Source organism: Trachemys scripta, chromosome 13 (genome assembly GCF_013100865.1).
Source record: "Trachemys scripta elegans isolate TJP31775 chromosome 13, CAS_Tse_1.0, whole genome shotgun sequence".
In the NCBI taxonomy this organism is placed as follows: domain Eukaryota; kingdom Metazoa; phylum Chordata; order Testudines; family Emydidae; genus Trachemys; species Trachemys scripta.
Genome location: NC_048310.1, coordinates 26,729,082 through 26,747,263, shown reverse-complemented (window position 1 = coordinate 26,747,263; position 18,182 = coordinate 26,729,082). Strand labels below are relative to the sequence as shown.

Sequence of the window (18,182 nt, the reverse complement as noted above, 5' to 3'; positions counted from 1 at the left end):
CTTGTAATGAACATGTACTTGAGAATATCAGAATTTCCACAATGGGTTTGTATCAAGAAATAGAGACTCATTAAACCAGGGGCAGGCAAACTTTTTGGCCTGAGGGCCGCATCAGGTTTCGTAAATTGTATGGAGGGCCGGTTAGGGGAGGGGGTTGTGGCCTGGTCCCCATCTCCTATCTGCCCCCCCACCCTCCCCGGGACCCCTGCCCCATCCAACCCCCCCCCGTTCCCTGACGACCCTCCCCGGGACCCCTGCACCATCCAACCACCCCTGTTCCCTGACAGCCCTTCCCGGGACCCCTGCACCATCCAACCACCCCTTCTCCTTGTCCCCAGAAAGCCTGCCCCTGACTGCCCCCTGTCGCCCCATCCAACCCCACCCCCCTCCGGCTTAAAGCTCATTGCCATGTAAGGCCAGTAGTTTCATCAGACTTGGAGGCTTTCTAGACATTTCAGGAATGGGTACTTGATAGCTAGAGAATTATTTAATTAGATGATCGTGCATTGTTTGGACTTTTTCAAAGTTAATTAATAAGAGAATATGAGATTCTTTCAGGCACACAGATTGCAAATTAATTTGAATTAAACATAACACCACAAAAGAGGACTAAAACATTGGCTTGCACTCACTCTGAATCTCAAGGGACTGGTTGACATTCTCAAAAATGAGTCATTTTTATCACGTATAAGGCAAGAATGATATTAGCCTTTTTTCACAACTGCATCACATTGTTGACTGATATTCCATTTGTGATCCTCTATTACCCCGAATCCTTTTCAGCAGTACTGCCACCCAGCCAGCTATTTCCCATTTTGTAGTTGTGCATTTGATTTTCCTTCTTAACTGAAGAACTTTGCACTTGTCTTTTCTGAATTTCAACTTGCTGATTTCAGACCAAATCTCCATGTTGTCAAGGTCATTTCGAATTCTAATCCTGTCCTCCAACGTGCTTAGACCTCCTACTAGCTTGGTTTCATCCACAAATTTTAAAAACACACTCTCCACTCCATTATCCAAATCAGTAATGAAAATATATTGAATAGTACCAGACCCAGGACTGAACCATGTGGGAAACCACCAGATACGCCCTCCCAGTTTAATAGCAAAGCACTAATAACTACTCTGAGTATGGTCTTTCAACCAGTTGTGCACCCACCTTATAGTAAATCCATCCATACCATACTTATATAGTTTGCTTATGAGAATGTAATGTGGGACTGTGTCAAAAGCCTTACTAAAAATCAAGATATATCATCTGCTTTCCCCTATCATCTGCTTTCCATGAGTAAAGCTGTGAGTTTGTTATGGAAATCATGGATTCCGTGACTTTCCAGGACCTCAGGGACTTCTGCAGCCAGCCCCTGGGCCAGCTGCACCCTCCTCCCCCAGCAGCAGCAGGAGTTTGGGTATGGGAGGGGGAGAGGGCTCTGGGCAGCACTTACCTTGGGGGGGCCCCCCGGAAACATCTCTTAGCTCCTACGCAGAGGCATGGCCAGGCGGTTCTATACGCTGCCTCCACCTGAAGGCACCGCACCCATAGCTCCCATTGGTTCCCGGCCAATGGGAGCTGCGGAGCCAGTGCTCAGGGCAGAGGCAGCACGCAGAGCCATCTGACCATGCCTCCGCCTAGGGATTGCAGGGGCATGTTGATGAAATGAAAACTGATGCACTGCTGCCCCCGCCACCAAGCACTCATGGTGCCACACCACAAAGATTTAGTCAAGGGTATATAGTACAAGTCATGGACAGGTCACAGGCCATGAATTTTTCTTTACAGCCCATGACCTGTCCATGACTTTTACTAAAAATACCTGTGACTAAAATGTAGCCTTTTCCATGAGGCCAGTAATCCCCTCAAAGAAGGAAATAAGGTTGGTTTGGCATGATTTGTTCTTGACAAATCCATGCTGGCTATTTCTTATATTCCTATTAATCTCTTGGTGTTTAAAAAATAATTGTTTAATAATTTATTTCAGTATCTTTCCAGATTTCAAAGTTAGGCTGACTGAACTATAATTCCCTGAACTTTGTCCTTTTTAAACACAGGAACAATGCTTACTCTTCTCCAGTCCTCTGATACCTCATTCATCCTCCAGGAGTTCTCAGAGATAACTGCTAAGAATACAATTTAGTCACGGAGGTCTGTGACTTTAATGAACCTCTGTGACTTTAGCACAGGGGTTGGCAAATTTTTTGGGCTGAGGGCCACATCTGGGTGGGGAAATTGTATGCAGGGTTGAGGCAGGGGGTTGGGATGCAGGAGGGAGTGCGGTGTGTGGGAGGGAGTGCGTTGTGCAGGAAGGGGCTCAGGGCAAGGAGTTGGGGCAGAAGAGGGGTGCGGGGTGTATGGGGGGCTCAAGTCAGGGGGGTGGGGTGCAGGAGGGCTGCGGGGGCAGCAGGGGGCTCAGGGCAGGGGGTTGGGGTACACAGGAGGGCAGGGCGCAGCAGGGGGCTCAGGGCAGGGAGTTGGGGTACACAGGAGGGCAGGGTGCAGCAGGGGGCTCAGGGCAGAAGGTTAGGGTGCAGGAGAGGTGTGGGGTGTACAAGGGGGCTCAGGGCAGGGAGTTGGGGTGCGAGATGCAGGCAGGGGGCTTAGGGCAGGGAATTAGGGGGCAGGGGGCAGGAGGGCTTCAGGATTTGGGGTGGCAGCAGCACACACCGGGGCCAGGGCAGGCTCCCTGCTTGCCTGCCCTATCCCCAGCCCCGCGCTGCTCCAGGAAGTGCTGCGGCCCCTAGGGGAGGAGGGGCAGAGGGCTCTGTGTATGCTGCCCTTGCTGCGCCCTCCAGGTACCTCCCCCGAAGCTTCTATTGGCCGTGGTTCCCTGTTACCGGCCAATGGGAGCTGCAGGGGGCGGTGTCTGGAGGCAAGAGAAACGCACAGAGCCCTCTGCCCCCCTGCCCGGGGGCCGCAGGGACGTCCACTTCTGGAGAGCGGCATGGGGCCCGCGGCTCCACGTGGGGCAATCCCGCAGGCCGGATCCAAAGCCCTGAGGGGCCGGATCCAAAGCCCTGAGGGGCCGGATCCAACCCTCAGGCTGTAGTTTGCCCACCCCGCTTTAGCATCACCCCACCGCCTGGCAGGAGCTAGAGCTCCTCCCCTTGAGGAGACAGGGCTCAGGCTGTCAGTCACTCTGCCCCCTGGGGTTCAGACTTCAGTCCCCCCAGCGGTCAGCACACCCCTCTCCTGCGTTATTTTTAGTAAAAGTCAGGTTGCAGGCTTCCGTGAATTTTTGCTTATTGCCTGCGACGTGTCCGTGAGTTTTACTAAAAATATCTGAGACAAAAATCTTAACCTTAATAATTGCTAATGGTTCTGAGATTGCTTCAGCTAGTTCCTTAAGTACCTAGGATGAATTTAATCAGATCCTGCAAAATTTCCAGTTTTGTAGGAGTCCTTTCCCGATTTTCAGGTCACTAAAGAGCTCCTGATGGAGCCATATTTGCCTCTTACTATTCTCCCTATCTTTTCTTTGCATCAGGATGGTTTGCAGTTTCTTCTTTAATATTATCTTCTTGAGAAGCTACCAGCTCCCTCCTCCTGAGCTACTTTTTCCTTTAGAGTTTCTTCCCATGGGACCTTATCTCCAGTTCTTTGAGTTTGTCTGTTTTTTTAAATCTATTGTTCTTATTCTGCTGCTCTCACTTTCCTTATCAGAGGGGTCGCAGTGTTAGTCTGAATCTGTAAAAAGCAACAGAGGGTCCTGTGGCACCTTTAAGACTAACAGAAGTATTGGAGCTTACTTGCATCTGAAGAAGTGAGGCTTTTACCCACGAAAGCTTATGCTCCAATACTTCTGTTAGTCTTAAAGGTGCCACAGGACCCTCTGTTGCTTTTCACTTTCCTTAGAAATCCATCATTTCATGATCACTTTCACACAAATTGCCTTCCACCTTCAGTGTGGCTACCAATTCCTCCCTGTTGGTCAGAATCATGTCTAATACGGCTGCCCCCCTAATTACTTCCTCCACTTGTGAAACAAAAAGGTGTCCCCAATACATTCCAAGAACTTACTGGAAATGTTGTGTTTTGCCGTATTACCTTTTCAACAGATATCTGGGTAACTGAAGTCCCCCATTACTCCCAGGTCTTATGTTTTGGATATTTCTGTTATTTGTTCTAGAAATGCCTTATCTACCTCCCTTTCCTGATTTAGTGGACTGTAGCAGACCCCTCCCATGATGTCACCCCTATTTTTACCGCTTTTACCCAGAGACTTTCAATTGGTCTGCCTCTCACCTCCTTCTGGACTTCAGAACAGGTGTATATATTCCAGATGTATAATGCAACACCTCCTCCCTTTTTAGCCTGTCTGTTCTGAACAAGCTATCTCCCTCTATACCAACATTCCAGTCATGACACTTATCCCTCTAAGTCTCTGTGATGCCATTAAGTAAAAAGTTAGTTTATGGACTAATACTTACATTTCTTCCTGTTTATTCCCTATTGATGAGGCTTAATCCATTACTTTAGTTAAGCACGGAGATAATTGGATTAACAAATAAATGGAAATTGTTTGTCTCTAATCAGATGTTCACTACAAAAATGCTGATTTAAAATGTAACAACAATGATGGTGTAAGTACTTATGTGATCCTCCCTATACTAAGTCATGTACTTCGTTGTAGTATTAAGCTTGTACCAGTGAAAGCTTAAAAATAAAATAAAAGAGACTAAATCCCAGGGAAAACCTTAAAAAAAAAAAAAAATCCAGCTATACCTAGATTTAATTACCAACACATATGCTGGTTAGCCCGCAGGTCTTCTTCACATCTGCTAATAATGTTATATCAATAAAAAAAATCTATGTGGTTAAAGATTTTAATAGTGTAAGAGTATTCTTAACAGAATCTATTTTGGTACAATTAAAATGTCTGACTTTTTATTAAAGTTTAAAACACTACATTGAGTAGGTGTAAAAAGGCCATTGTGAAGTCAGCAAAAGGACTAAAAGTTTAAACAAAGATCACTGTCCTTGTAAGTATTTTAGAAGATGTGCAGCCAGTAGAGTTTGCACTTTGTATGAGAAACTGCAAAAGATCCAACTATCATTAAGTTCACTGAGTAGCAGCACACAAAACCATCACCTCAGCCTGTCTTTCACTCAGTACAAGTCCCACTATGCCCTCACCAAACTAACACTTTCTTCCTGAGAATGATATTCAAAATTCTGCTAGTCTGAAATGAATTAATCTTTGGAATGTACAGTATGTGACAGGGAGAATAAGATGATTCCATATCTTACCTCAAGCAAAGCAGCTGCAGGATCTCCCTGCAGGCTCTTCCCCAGTTTGTCAACCTCATCTAACAGAAACACTGGATTGTTAACCCCAACAGTCTTCAAGCCATTGATTATTCGACCAGGCATACTGCCAACATAGGTGCGCCTGTGTGAAACACACAGAAAAAAGTCAGAATCAGAAGACATCAGGCATGAAAACAACAAACCTAAAACCCAAAGAAACAAATCTGGAAACAAGCAGCCTTACCGTAATACTTGTGTAAAAACACTCTTTCTTCCTCTCTAATCAGTGGACAAGTATCATGTTTCCATTGTTGAATATACAACTTAATTAATGTAACTGATTAAAGGATGATATTCTAATCCCAATTCCTTACTGAAATATTTGTTCCAGGCAGAGTAATGCATGTCTAAAATTCACATAGTGCATGATTACTAGAAGTGGTTGAATACAAGGTTTGGGTTTTTTTTAACCCTTTGGCCAACCAGAAACAGATTTTTGAACTCTGCATCATTTTTATACTTTTAATAGCAGTGATACTGGTATCCTAACTGTGACATGCAGTATTAATAAATTAGGGCATAATTCCACAAATGCCAGATTCTATGAAGCCTATGGTAGGTAGCCATGTGTCCTAACTAGAACCCATAAACAGATTTTTAATTTAATAACTTTTTAAAAAAACCTTATAGTTTATTTTGTCATATTTGAACACAAAAGAAAAATTAATTTAGCAAAGCATGCATGGACTGAAAAAGTAACTATCCAAATTTATTTAGGAAATTTGTTTTATAGTGTGTGTGTGAGAACTATATATATTTTACACATAAGCACATATCATTTCCTAAGTTTATCACAGGATTTCTGCTTGTGCCATAACCAAACAAAACACTGATGGCTCAGAAGAAACCGATACATGATGTGCTATACTGCAGGAGCTATCTCATGACCCTCACAAAGCAGATATGCAGAACAGGCCTAAATGCTCTGCCATATAATCTGTATTAAACTAACAGAGGGTCCTGTGGCACCTTTGAGACTAACAGAAGTACTGGGAGCATAAGCTTTCGTGGGTAAGAACCTCACTTCTTCAGATGCAAGTAAGATGTATTAAACTAGTCAGAATACACAGGAAGCGCTTTGGAAAGATGAATCCTAAAAACCATGGGAAGGGTTTTAAAACTACTAAAGGTGACTGTAAATCATTGAACTCCACAGTAAATATCACCACACCCTGTAATAATGATATGGTTTTATATTAAATTTGTCTGTTGAAGGAGAGGGCATGATTCTATAATTGTTTAAGTGATAGTTACATTTAAATTTATGAAGTTATAACAAATTTGCTGTTATTCTCGAGGGCTCAACAACTACTGAATACATCCAGCCTCCTTAACCTTAGGAAAAATAGCAAACTAGGTAAACGGAGACAAACCTAACTATCAAGAGCTGTGGTGAGAAAAGATGAAGGCAGAAGCATCTGTAAAACAACTTATGGCAAGTCCAGCAATATCAGAATCTTGCAAGGTGCAGTTTCAGTGGCTGTCTTGATAACCTAACATCTTTCCGAGGAGGAATCAGAAAAAAAAAAATTCTTACGGATAAAGAAACAAAACCAATAATGGGAACATTTTTAAGTTGTAGCCCTTCAAAAAGTTGCATCAGTGTGTAGAAATAAATAAAACTACCAGAGGTAGAGATTGGGAGTTGCTTTGGTTCCTACTAAAATGGGGTACTCATGATACAAGAAGGGTGAAATGGGCAATGTAGGCCTCATGAGATTTTCAAGGTTCAAATGTAGAAGCAGCTTTGTTGGGCACAGGTCTCGATTCAGCAAAGCATTTAAACATATGTTTAAGTCCCATGGAATTGGAGCTTAATCGCTAAAGGGTTGGACAAGAGCATGGGTAAGTAGGAAGAATTTACAGTTCCAAACAGTATCGTAACTTTTTCACAGCTATCACCCTTCCCTCCCTTATCCCTTGTAACTGTAACAATTTTTAAATATGGCAAATTGAGTTAATTAAATTCAACACAGCTGTTTAACCAGTGGATTAAATTCTAACTTAAAATGTGCATGCATTTATTTACATAATTTGATATGCTAACATGAAAGACAGCTTAAATTTACAGCCTGAATTTAACGGGTACATGGATATCAATTTTCCCTTTACATCTGTAACAGCTTTCCTTGGAGAAAATTAGACTGTCTATAACCCTGTGCTACAAAGTGCCATTGCTATAGGTGGGCACTACCCAATTTTATTACTGCATTAATCTGACAGACTCAAGACCCACAATAGTGACAAGTAATGCTAGTTTTGCAAGAGGTTAATAAATACCATACAAAGGCAGATCTGTATGAGGACATTAGAGAGACTAAATACAATGTGACAGGTGGAATAACAGCTTAATAATATGATAACCATGTGTCTGAATATCTTTTACTGAAATTCCTGATCATTTAAGAATCTAAATTGTTTCCAAGTTTCAATATTCAAAAATTAGTGACTGGTACAATTAATTATTAACAACAAAACCTTGAACATTTAAGATGTTTTGAACTACTTATGTCTGCCACATAAGTATAATTTCCTTTGCTGTGCAAAAGCATAACCGAAGCGTCATTAAGATTCCTTTTTGTGGTGCTGTTTCCCCCCCCCCCCCCCATCAGCAACAAAGCAGTCCATCCAAATTAAAATTTAAGAAAAGCAGCAGCTTTATAAACGTTGTCCAAACGCTAGAGGTTGATACAGAAAATAGAAAAAAATATGGCAGTCTTCAAAAGAACAAAAACAGGGCCCAAGTGTCATCACCACAAGCCTAGAAAGTCGGCTGACAGCAGCTTCTTCTAAAGACCTCTACTGTAGAAAAACGTATGCTCCCGCATATGGGTCTTGTTAGGTTAGGCTAACACACTTTAACACGGACTTTCAACTTGGTTTAGGTCCTGTCCACACTAGTATCAGAATTTTGCTAGTAATAAACTTATTTAAACACAGCTATTGCTAGAGGGATTTTAACAGATTCCCTCATCAATGCACATAGAAATTACGCTAGTTGAACTATAATATATGGTACTAAACTTTAAAAAAAAATTGATAATTTTTTAAAAAAATGTTTCTACTATATCTTCAGTTCTCTTTTTAATACGGAAGTTTGCATCAGATGTAAGCAACAAACTTTTACATATGGAGTAGATGTGTGGTAAAAGTTAAGGACAGATGGAGGATGTCTGATAAAGCAGTTCTGTTTTTGTACTAAAATGTTGACTTTATTTTGAGAATGCAGAACAGTAGCGGCTACTCATAGCCTAATGAAAAAAAGAATTCACATGAACTCCAGCTGCAAGCATGTGATCAGTCTTTAAATTGTAAAAGCTGGGTGTTTCCAGATTACCGTATTTGTACATCACATGGAACTGCACGCCCATCGAAACACCACCCCATGACACAATGCTTTTCCTGTTGAATAGATCATTCAGTATACACCTTCCTCCCACCTAGAAGATCAGTGGCAAAATATATTGATTGCAAGCAAGGGCTACCAAAAATAGCAAACAAAACACAAGAAAATGATGTTAAATCAAATCTATTTACAGCTTTTATTCACTAGGAGTAGGAGAGGTAACAAGCACTAACCGTACCCCTACATATTGCTCCAATGTTAATGGAAAGTCCTCTTTAATGGTGCAGAAAGGAGCCATCAGATGGCATCAAGGCCTGATTCGTAACAAATGACTCACAGACATACTCTCAGAGAACCTTATGTCTTTTTGCACCGGCATTATCCCATGTACTTTATATTTCAAAGAAAAGCAGTCTCCCTCTCTCCTACCACCCCTTCGTTTCTTTTCTCCCCTCCTTGTACCTCCACATTTCTGTCTGATAGTATTCATTACATAAATCTGTAATGATTTTTTTATGATATTAAAGAATCTTTGAGACAATTTGCAAGAAAAAGTTATATGGTACCATTTTATTTTGTGTCTCCCCAATTCTTTAATTGGATCCTAATGGACTCAGCCCTTTCCTGGCGCACAGCCCACTGAAGGCACCACACAGGTGCAGGGGTTCACTTGTGAAGCTTCTATTGTGGAACCAGGGCTTACTTACATAAAGGACTTTGTAGAAACAATCTGTGCATGCAGAAAAACTTACATTTTTAATAGATGCAAACCCTACACTGAAACACAAAACAGCTATTAAAACTCAATAAAAGCCGGGAAAATTCAAAGGCAAAATTACAAACGTATCAGTCTTAATTCATCCTGTTGTGTACAAGCATTCCCGCACATCCTGAGCCTAACATTACACACACAATCCTGCAAGAGTAGTTAGAAGAGTTAAGAAGGGAGGGATAAATCTGGCTACTGACTAAGCAAGTACAACTTAAACTCAATGTAATTGGCACAGAAGGATATATTTGGTCCTTATCTGTATTTCCTTGTTCACTGAAGAATTATCTGAATCTCTTGCTAATACCTCAAAGATAACTTGTTCTTTCCTGATGCAATACACTGGTAGACAAAGAATTTTCAGTCAATTTATTTTAAAAAAATATTTATAGTTAGCCATTTATATCTGCACAGAAAGCTTTATTTCAAAACAAGCATTTCTAAGGATAGTATTTTAACGAAGCCCTTATAAAAATATTGATGATCTGAACATTTTAGCTTAAAATTATGTTACATGCCATTATTATACAACACCAGTACTTATGTTTTAAAATGGATGAGATGGGAAGTCTAAAATAAAACTGGTAAACCTATGAAGACTATTGGTAAGTAACGAAAGTTACTAATGTCTTCACTTTAGATAATTATCTAAGCAGAGCACTCATCTTGAAACCTAGCAGGCAGGCAGAAGTCCTACCACCTATTCTCTGTTGAAAAGCATATTCATTAGCATAGATGCATGCTTCTTTAAGAAATGTTGGACACCCTCTACTGGCTCCAGTTTGAATAGCAACACATGACAATTTAAATTGTGTATGTAATGTGCAAAGTTTTAACGTTCACATGACTAGAAACACTTGAATATTGCAGAGCTTTGTATTGATAAGGAGAAAAGTTTTCTCCGTCTTCCATCAATGCCTGAGAGATTCTGCAATATGGACAGATGCTAAAAGGTCAGATTTTATCAAACAGAAAAAACACTCGTTGCAACCTAAAAACCTGCATCTCTGTGTATAAATCATCTACGGCTCCCTCTTTTCACTGACTGCTGGATCCACATGTGGCTCCTTCTCCAAGAGAAGGTTTAAAAGAGTCCCTTTAAAGTCAGAAATTCAAATACCATCAAATATACACTCTTGAAAGCATATCCATAATAGTTACTTGCCAATTAACTCCTGTGGAGACTTGTATATTTTCTATTTAATGTGCTGCTCCAATGATGTATATAATGAACAAAGTAGTTGTGTTCATCTTTAAAGGTCATGCAAATGATGTCGGCAAACAGCATAAGTGTCAGTCAGACCATTTTACATGCTTTCTAAAAAGAAATAGAACTCAGTTTGCTTCACAGCAATTACTGCACAAACAGTAGGGAAAACAGCCTTGGGGAAAGGAGGTGCAGTTATTAGTCATCTCCAACAAAAAGTTGTCCACAGATTAAAACATACACAACAGTGCCTTTTAAATATATTCTCTTCTGAATTTCCAGAAGCTGTGTACATTTTCACCAGGAAATACCATTCCAGTATGTTTTTTCACATTTCATCGGAAACAAGTGAAAGGACTAAAATAATGAAAACAGGCAATGCTTCTAAACCAAAGAAAAAATGTAATATCGTCAAAAGTTGTTAAGAAGATAGAAAAGATTCTAGCTCCTCCCAAAAAAGTGTGAAAAATAAGTTCTTCTGGATATGTCAAGCTCAAATGCATCACTGAATAAAGTTTTGTCTTTTGAAAAGGAAGAGTAAGAGTAGAACACTGATGAGTATGAAGATACTACCAACAAGGTATTTTCAATGCCCTCAACATCACTGCAACATAGCTGCGGTAACCCAATTCCAGTCCTTCCATCAGGTCTTCAGCATCAACTTCACTGGACAATGTGTGTGCCTTTTTATGTTTGTGTAAGAAATGGTTACTTACTGTAACTGCTGTTCTTCAAGATGTGATTCAGACATAAAATCCATTTAGATGTGTGCACACCCAACGCACCAAAGCTGAAGACTTTTGCCTAGCAGTACGGGTGGTGTTCGCACCTCACGGCTGCGGCCCCTCCCCTGACTACAAGAGGCAATGCCTTTAATCCAAAAGCCCATGAGAGGAGACTCCAACGCAGAGGGGATGGAGGGTGAGTTGTGGAATACACGTCTGGATTACATCTCAAAGAACGACAGTTACAATAAGTAACCGTTTCTTCTTCTTCTTCGAGTAGATGCAGACGTATATTCCACGTACATGACTCATGAGCAGTACCCCAATCCAGAGCCGGGGCTCACAATCTACTGAAATAAGGATCGCAGGACCTCCTTCCGGGGCCTGTGTCCGCTCTGGAAGATGTGGTAATAGCATAGTGGTCCGTAAATGTACGTATGAACGACTACGTGACTGTCCTGCAAACAGAAGTATGGAAATTTCACTGATGATCAATCACTATTGATGTTGCTTGTGCTCTCATGGAGTGAGCCCGTACCCACTGAGGAGGCATAGCCAAAGCTATCTCATTATTAATCTAGAGATTTACTGCTTGCCCCTTCATGGGGTCCACATAGGACATGAACAGGCAAGGCAAAGCACAAAACTGTTCAGTCCTGTCCAGATAAAAGGTTAGACATCACTTGACATCCAGACTATGAAGGTGCTGTACTTCCAGAGAGGAGTATAGCTTAGAGAAAAAACACAGGTAAATATATCACCTGATTCAGATGAAACTAAGAGAACACCTTAGATAAAATCTGTGTGTGTGGTCACAGCATTACCTTGTCCTTGGAAAACTGAATGTAAGGCAGCTCATCCATTAGGGCCTGCAACTCTCACTCTTCTTCTGAAGTGATGGCTATCAGGAACGCGATTTTCTGAGACAGAAGGGGCAGTGGACAGGATACAAGGGGCTCGACTGGAGGGCCCATCAGAGCTGCCAAAACCATGTTTAGGTTCCACACGGGAACTGGTTCACAGACCAGAGGATATAAGTGGAAGAGCCCCTTCAGAAATCTCATCACCATGGTACTGGAAAAAAATGACTTCTCTTGAATCAGGAGGTGCAAGCGGATATTGCTGCCAAATGCACTCTCAGAGAACTGAGCGCAAGGCCCGACTTCTGAAGATGTAACAGGTACTCCAAGATGTCCTGGATGGAAGCCTCTGTTGATTGGCCTGTTGGCCAAGGAACACACAGAGAATCTCTTCCATTTCACTAAGTAGGCCATCCTAGTGAAGGACTTCCTACTATTGAGAAGGACTTATAGGACGGCCTCTGAGCAGTGCTCTCTCTCTTCATGTAGCCATGCAGCAGCCATGCTGTGAAGTGCACGGAGCTGACTGCAGGATGGAGGGCGCGGCTGTGATCCTGTGTGAGCAGGTCAGGATGGAGAGGAAGCGGTATGGGAAGCTGAGCCGACAGAGCAAGGAAGTCCGAGAACCAGCACTGTTTCGGCCACACTGGAGCAATGAGGATGATCTTGGCCCAATCCGCCTTAAGCTTGAGGATGACCTGCAGAATGATCGGAATGGGGGGGGGAAGCGTACAGAAACTCCAGCTGACATCTGCAATGGAAAGCATCGGAGAGGGAGCCAAGACCAAGGGCCCCCCCAGTAGCACAATAGACAACACTTTCTGTTTTGTTATGCAACACATCACCTCCATATTGGTGCACATAACTTTCATCTGGTGGGGCTGAGGGATTCGAAGTGTGGGAGGGGGCTCAGGGCTAGGGCAAAGGGTTGGGGTGCAGGAGGGTGAGGCCTGGCAAAGGCTGGGGGTGCAGACTCTGGGGTGGGGCCGGGGATGAGGGGTTTCGGGTGCAGACTGCCCAGGGGCTATGGTGGGGAGAGAGAATTCCCTCAGCTCTCTCTCCCTGCAGCAGCACCTGGGCTGGGGGGGGGGGGGGGAAGAGGTGCCTCTCCCCCGCCTGCAGCAGGTCTGGGCTGGGGCCGAGGGAGGGCGCCTCTCACCTGGCTGCAGCAGGTCCAGGGCTGGGGCCGAGGGAGGGCGCCTCTCACCTGGCTGCAGCAGGTCCAGGGCTGGGGGAGAGGCATCTCTCGCCATCACAGGTCTGAGTGCCTGTGCGGCGTTTACTAGGCTGCCGCATGGCTACGCAGCTTAGAGGGAACTTAAGCTCCCCATTGCAAAGACGACCCCGAGAACATTCTCCTTCACTGCTCCTGAGCCTGCTGCTTAAACAATTTAGAAATTGAACAGCGCTCTGTACGGTAGGCTTTGCCAAGACAAAGCAAGCATGTGTGAGGGGGTCACTGTTGGGGATCGCCCCTCCACATGAAGGACAGTGTTTAAACCCTGATGAGGGCATCACTGGGGCACATTAAGTATCAACTAACACTATTCTAACTATTCTATTCTACATGCATCCAGTGAAGTGGGCATTCACCCACAAAAGCTTATGCTCCAATACATCTGTTAGTCTTAAAGATGCCACAGGACTCTCTGTTGCTTATTCTAACTACTAACACTAACCACATACAATAAAGTAGGCTAAAACAAAATGCGAGGTGGTGAGATTACAACCACACAGCTCCAACTCCAGCCCAACTGAGTTGGGGTTGGACAGCACCGCTTCATATAGCCAGGGGAGGGGACATAGCCACGAGTGCCACCCTGCCACAAGTACTTCTAGGCAAAAGTCCCTGCCATGCTGGGCACGCACACCCCTAAGTGGAGTACACATCTCCATCTACTCCAAGAATAAAAATGTTTATGAAGTAAATCACATGACGTTCATTTGTCATTTTGTTTAATAAAATCTTTGTGGTCTTTTTAGTAGGGCAAATCAGAGCCACCCTGTAAGAATTGTTATGCCTGTGTAGGAGTTTGTCTACTGCAATTCAGTTCCAGCATGCACAGAGATGGGAGATGAGAGAGGGCTGAACTTAACAATGAAACAGTACTATGTCTCCCTCCCCTTTTTCCTTTTTAATTCCCTCTTATAATAATGCCGGATGACCACCCCCACAAACTACCACCCTTATGAAAAAGCATTCTGGTAAATAGCAGGAATAGGACAGATTAAGGAATAACCTTTGTTGAAAATTTGATCTGCCGTTAATTTTGTATTTTCACTCCTTAGGAATGCTCCAAAGCCACTACACCCTTGATATCATTATATCAGAACTGTCTTTTTTTCCATATTGTTTTTGACATATGTTGATCCCAGACAATCACAAACTCCTGAACTCTATCCACTATTCTTAAATTTTGAAAGAGTTCCAGATCTACCCATGATGTTACATACTATATGAGCCCTACTAACAAAGAAAAACAGGAGCAGGGATAGATGACAAGCCCAGTCAGCCTTAACACTGAATGTCCTCAATTATTGTTTAATTTCTATCCTGTTGAGTGGGTGCCACACCCATATTAAACCCTCTCTTAATAAAAAGATCAGTGAGAAAATGACAGGAAACCACCACTAGCAGCTAACAGTGCGGGGGGAGGGGGGGGAAATTACCAGTATGAAACAAAGATAAAATTACCTGTGACCTCGAATGTCAGACTGATCGCATACTCCTCCCAAGGCAATCCTATGGAACTCTCGGCCCAGGGTTTTCGCAACAGATCTTCCCACGCTAGTTTTACCGACTCCAGGGGGACCCACAAAACAAAGGATGGGTCCCTTTAGGTTGTTTTTAAGTTGTCTGACAGCTAAATACTCCAAAACTCTCTTCTTCAACTTCTCCATGGCATAATGGTCATTGTCCAGAAGAATTCTAGCAGCACGAATATCCAAACAATCTGTCAAGCACCAAAATAAGGAGATCAGCATAATTTCCCTTTAAAGATTAAAGCATTGTTCTGAAATGCAATTGATAAAATTTGCTTACTATTGTAAATGGCCATATTTCAGACTCTTTTTCTAAGAAAAAACAGTTACTCACCTTTTCTGTAACTTGTTCTTTGACATGTGTTGCTCACATCTATTCCAGTTAGCTGTGCACGTGCGCGGACATTTGAAACTTTTTCCCTAGTAGCTACCCGTCGGGCTGGCTGTAGAGCCACCTGGAGTGGTGCCGATATGGTGCTCTATGTATGACCCTGCCGGCCCGACTCCCATTCAGTTCCTTCTTGCCAGCTACTCCGACAGAGGGGAAGGTCGGGGGGGAATGGAATAGATATGAGCAACACATGGTTTGGGACTGTGAGCACCATGTCCAGATTGTCACGGCCCGGGCGATACACGGACGTCAACCACGTTTGTAGGGGCCTGAGTCTCAGTTTGGTGTGCTGCACCACGTAGGTGCAGGATGCCATATAACCTAGCAACTCGAGACACTGCCTCGCTGTGGTAGTGGGGAACCTGCAAAGGTCGGTGATTATGTTCGCAAGGGCCAGACGTCAGGCCTCTGAGAGAAACGCTCTCGCTTGGTTTGCATCCAGGACTGTCCCGATAAACTCTATTGTTCGGGTTGGGGTGAGAACAGACTTGCTGACATTCAACATGATGCCCAAGCGGTCGAACGTATCTGTGACCATCTGCACCTGAGACTGAACTTGCTGGCGAGATCGGCCCCGTATGAGCCAGTTGTCTAGGTATGGGTAGACGTGTATGTGATGTCAGCGAAGAAAAGCTGCCACGACCGCCATACATTTGGTGAAGATGCGAGGGACTGTGCAAAGGTCAAATGGGAGGGCTGTGAACTGATAGTGCATCTTGTTCACCACGAAATGGAGAAAACGTCTGTGGGACGGGGTGATTGAAATGTGAAAGTAAGCGTCTTTCATATCGAGGGCGACGTACCAGTCTCCCGGATCCAGTGAGGGAATGATCGTGGCCAAGGAGACCACGCGGAACTTCAAGTTGACAATATGTTTGTTGGGCTCCCTGAGGTCCAGAATGGGCCTTAGGCCTCCTTTTGCCTTGGGGACGAGGAAGTAACGTGAGTAGAAACCTTTGCCCCTGAGCTCCCGAGGCACCTCCTCCACTGCTCCTAAGGCAAGGAATGCCTGCATCCTTTGAATAAGAAGCTGCTCGTGAGAGAGGTCCCTGAAGAGGGATGAGCAAGGAGGGTGGGAGAGCAGGGTGGAACAGAAGTGAATAGAATATCCCACCTCTACCGTGTGGAGGACCCATCAGTCCGATGTAATAAGGGACCAGGCATGGTAGAAACGGGACAGACGGTTCAGAAAGGGAGGACAGCTGACCAGGTTGTGGACTGGTAATCTGTCCTCGTGCACATCTTCAAAATGGACGCTTAAGGTCTGGGCCGGGGGCTTGGCCTGCCCCTGGCCCTGCCCAGGAAGAAGGTGTGATGGCCTACGCCGAGAGTATCTGTTCCTCCTGTGGGAGAAGTCCTGTCTGGGTCTAGCAGGGAAGGAGCGCTGTTGGGTGGGCTGAGGCTTGAACGGCTTTCTTTGAGTTGCCAGGGTATGCATGACTAAAGATTTAGTGGTGTTTTGCGAATCTTTCAGGGTACGCAGTCTCGAATCAGTTTGCTCGGCGAATAAGCCTTGACCGTTGAATGGAAGATCCTGGATCATCTGTTGTACTTTAGGTGGAAGACCCAATGACTGGAGCCAGGCATTTTGTCGCATGGTGATGCCAGACGCCAGAGTACGTGCTGCCGCATCCACGGCATCGAGGGAGCCTTGGAGAGAACTGCGAGCCACTAGTCTGCCCTCCTCAGCAATGGCCTCCAGCTCCGTACATGACTTGGATGGGAGGAGCTCCTGGAACTTTAGGATCACAGACCACGAGTTGTAGTTGTATCTGCTGAGAATCACGAGTTGATGAGCGATCCGAAGGGAAATGTCACCAGTAGAATAAACCCTCCTCCCAAAAGATATCCAGTCATTTAGCATCCTTTGATTTAGGGGCGGGCCCCTGTTGACCCTGCCTTTTTCATTTACCGCATCCACCACGAGGGAACATTGGGGCCGGATGGGTAAAGATGTATTCATACCCCTAGGTGGGAATATAGTACTTCCTTTCAACTCCCTTGGCCGTGGGCGGAATGGAGGCCAGAGTTTGCCAAATTGTTTTGGCATTGGATTGAATCGTTTTGTTCATCAGCAAAGCCAACCTGGACCTAAGATGTCCACTATAGGATCCTCATCTTCCACAATCTCCTCCACTTGGAGGTTCATGTTCAGGGCCACTCGCTGGAGAAGCTCCTGTAGGGCTCTGAAATCCATAGGAGGTGGGCCAGATGTGGACGTGCCTGCCACAGCCTCATCAGGGGAAGACTAGGAAGATGCTACCGGGAGAGCCGAGTCCGAAATAGCCCTAGTCTGTTGGGTCCGGGTCTTCCTGAGCACCGGAGGTAGCCTCCACAACAGGTGGGGCTGGTTCCAGAGTTTGTGCTGGGTCTGGAGGGGGGCGACTGAGGGTTGCCTCAGGAGGCCGGGTACCTGAGCGTGACGGCGGAGGGACGCCCGGGGATTGGGGGGGGCACCCTGGACCTGATGTATGCCCAGGGGGTCCAGAATTGCCACTGGGGTTGCCGGGCCCGATTGGTGTATGTCGATATGGGGAGCGCTGCCACGAAGACAACAGGTGCTGAGAAGATGGGCCCCGCCTTGAAGGAGAGCGACGATTAAGGGGTGACCACGACTGGTACCATGCCGGGGAGCGGTGCCGCGACGGAGACAGGTGCCGCGATGGAGATCATCGTCGTGTAGAGAACCACTGCCGCGGTGGGGAGCGGTCCCGGGATGGAGACTGGTGCCAAGCTGGGGGATCTGCGCCGTGCCGGAGAGTACTGCCATGGTCAGAAACTTGACGAGTCTCGGTGCTGCAATGGGGAGCAGTGCG

At 44.7% G+C, this 18,182-nt stretch overlaps 1 protein-coding gene across 2 annotated transcripts in view; it reads right to left on the bottom strand.

The window, feature by feature from the left end:
* LONP2 (lon peptidase 2, peroxisomal) overlaps nucleotides 1-18,182 on the bottom strand; it is a gene marked incomplete at its 5' end in the record, with an annotated part of 95,190 nt that overhangs the window by 57,942 nt on the left and 19,066 nt on the right. For both annotated transcript variants that reach the window (XM_034788144.1, XM_034788146.1), the window contains 2 exon segments: nucleotides 5,246-5,387; nucleotides 14,908-15,166. In XM_034788144.1, the coding sequence (XP_034644035.1) occupies nucleotides 5,246-5,387; nucleotides 14,908-15,166 (401 nt within the window).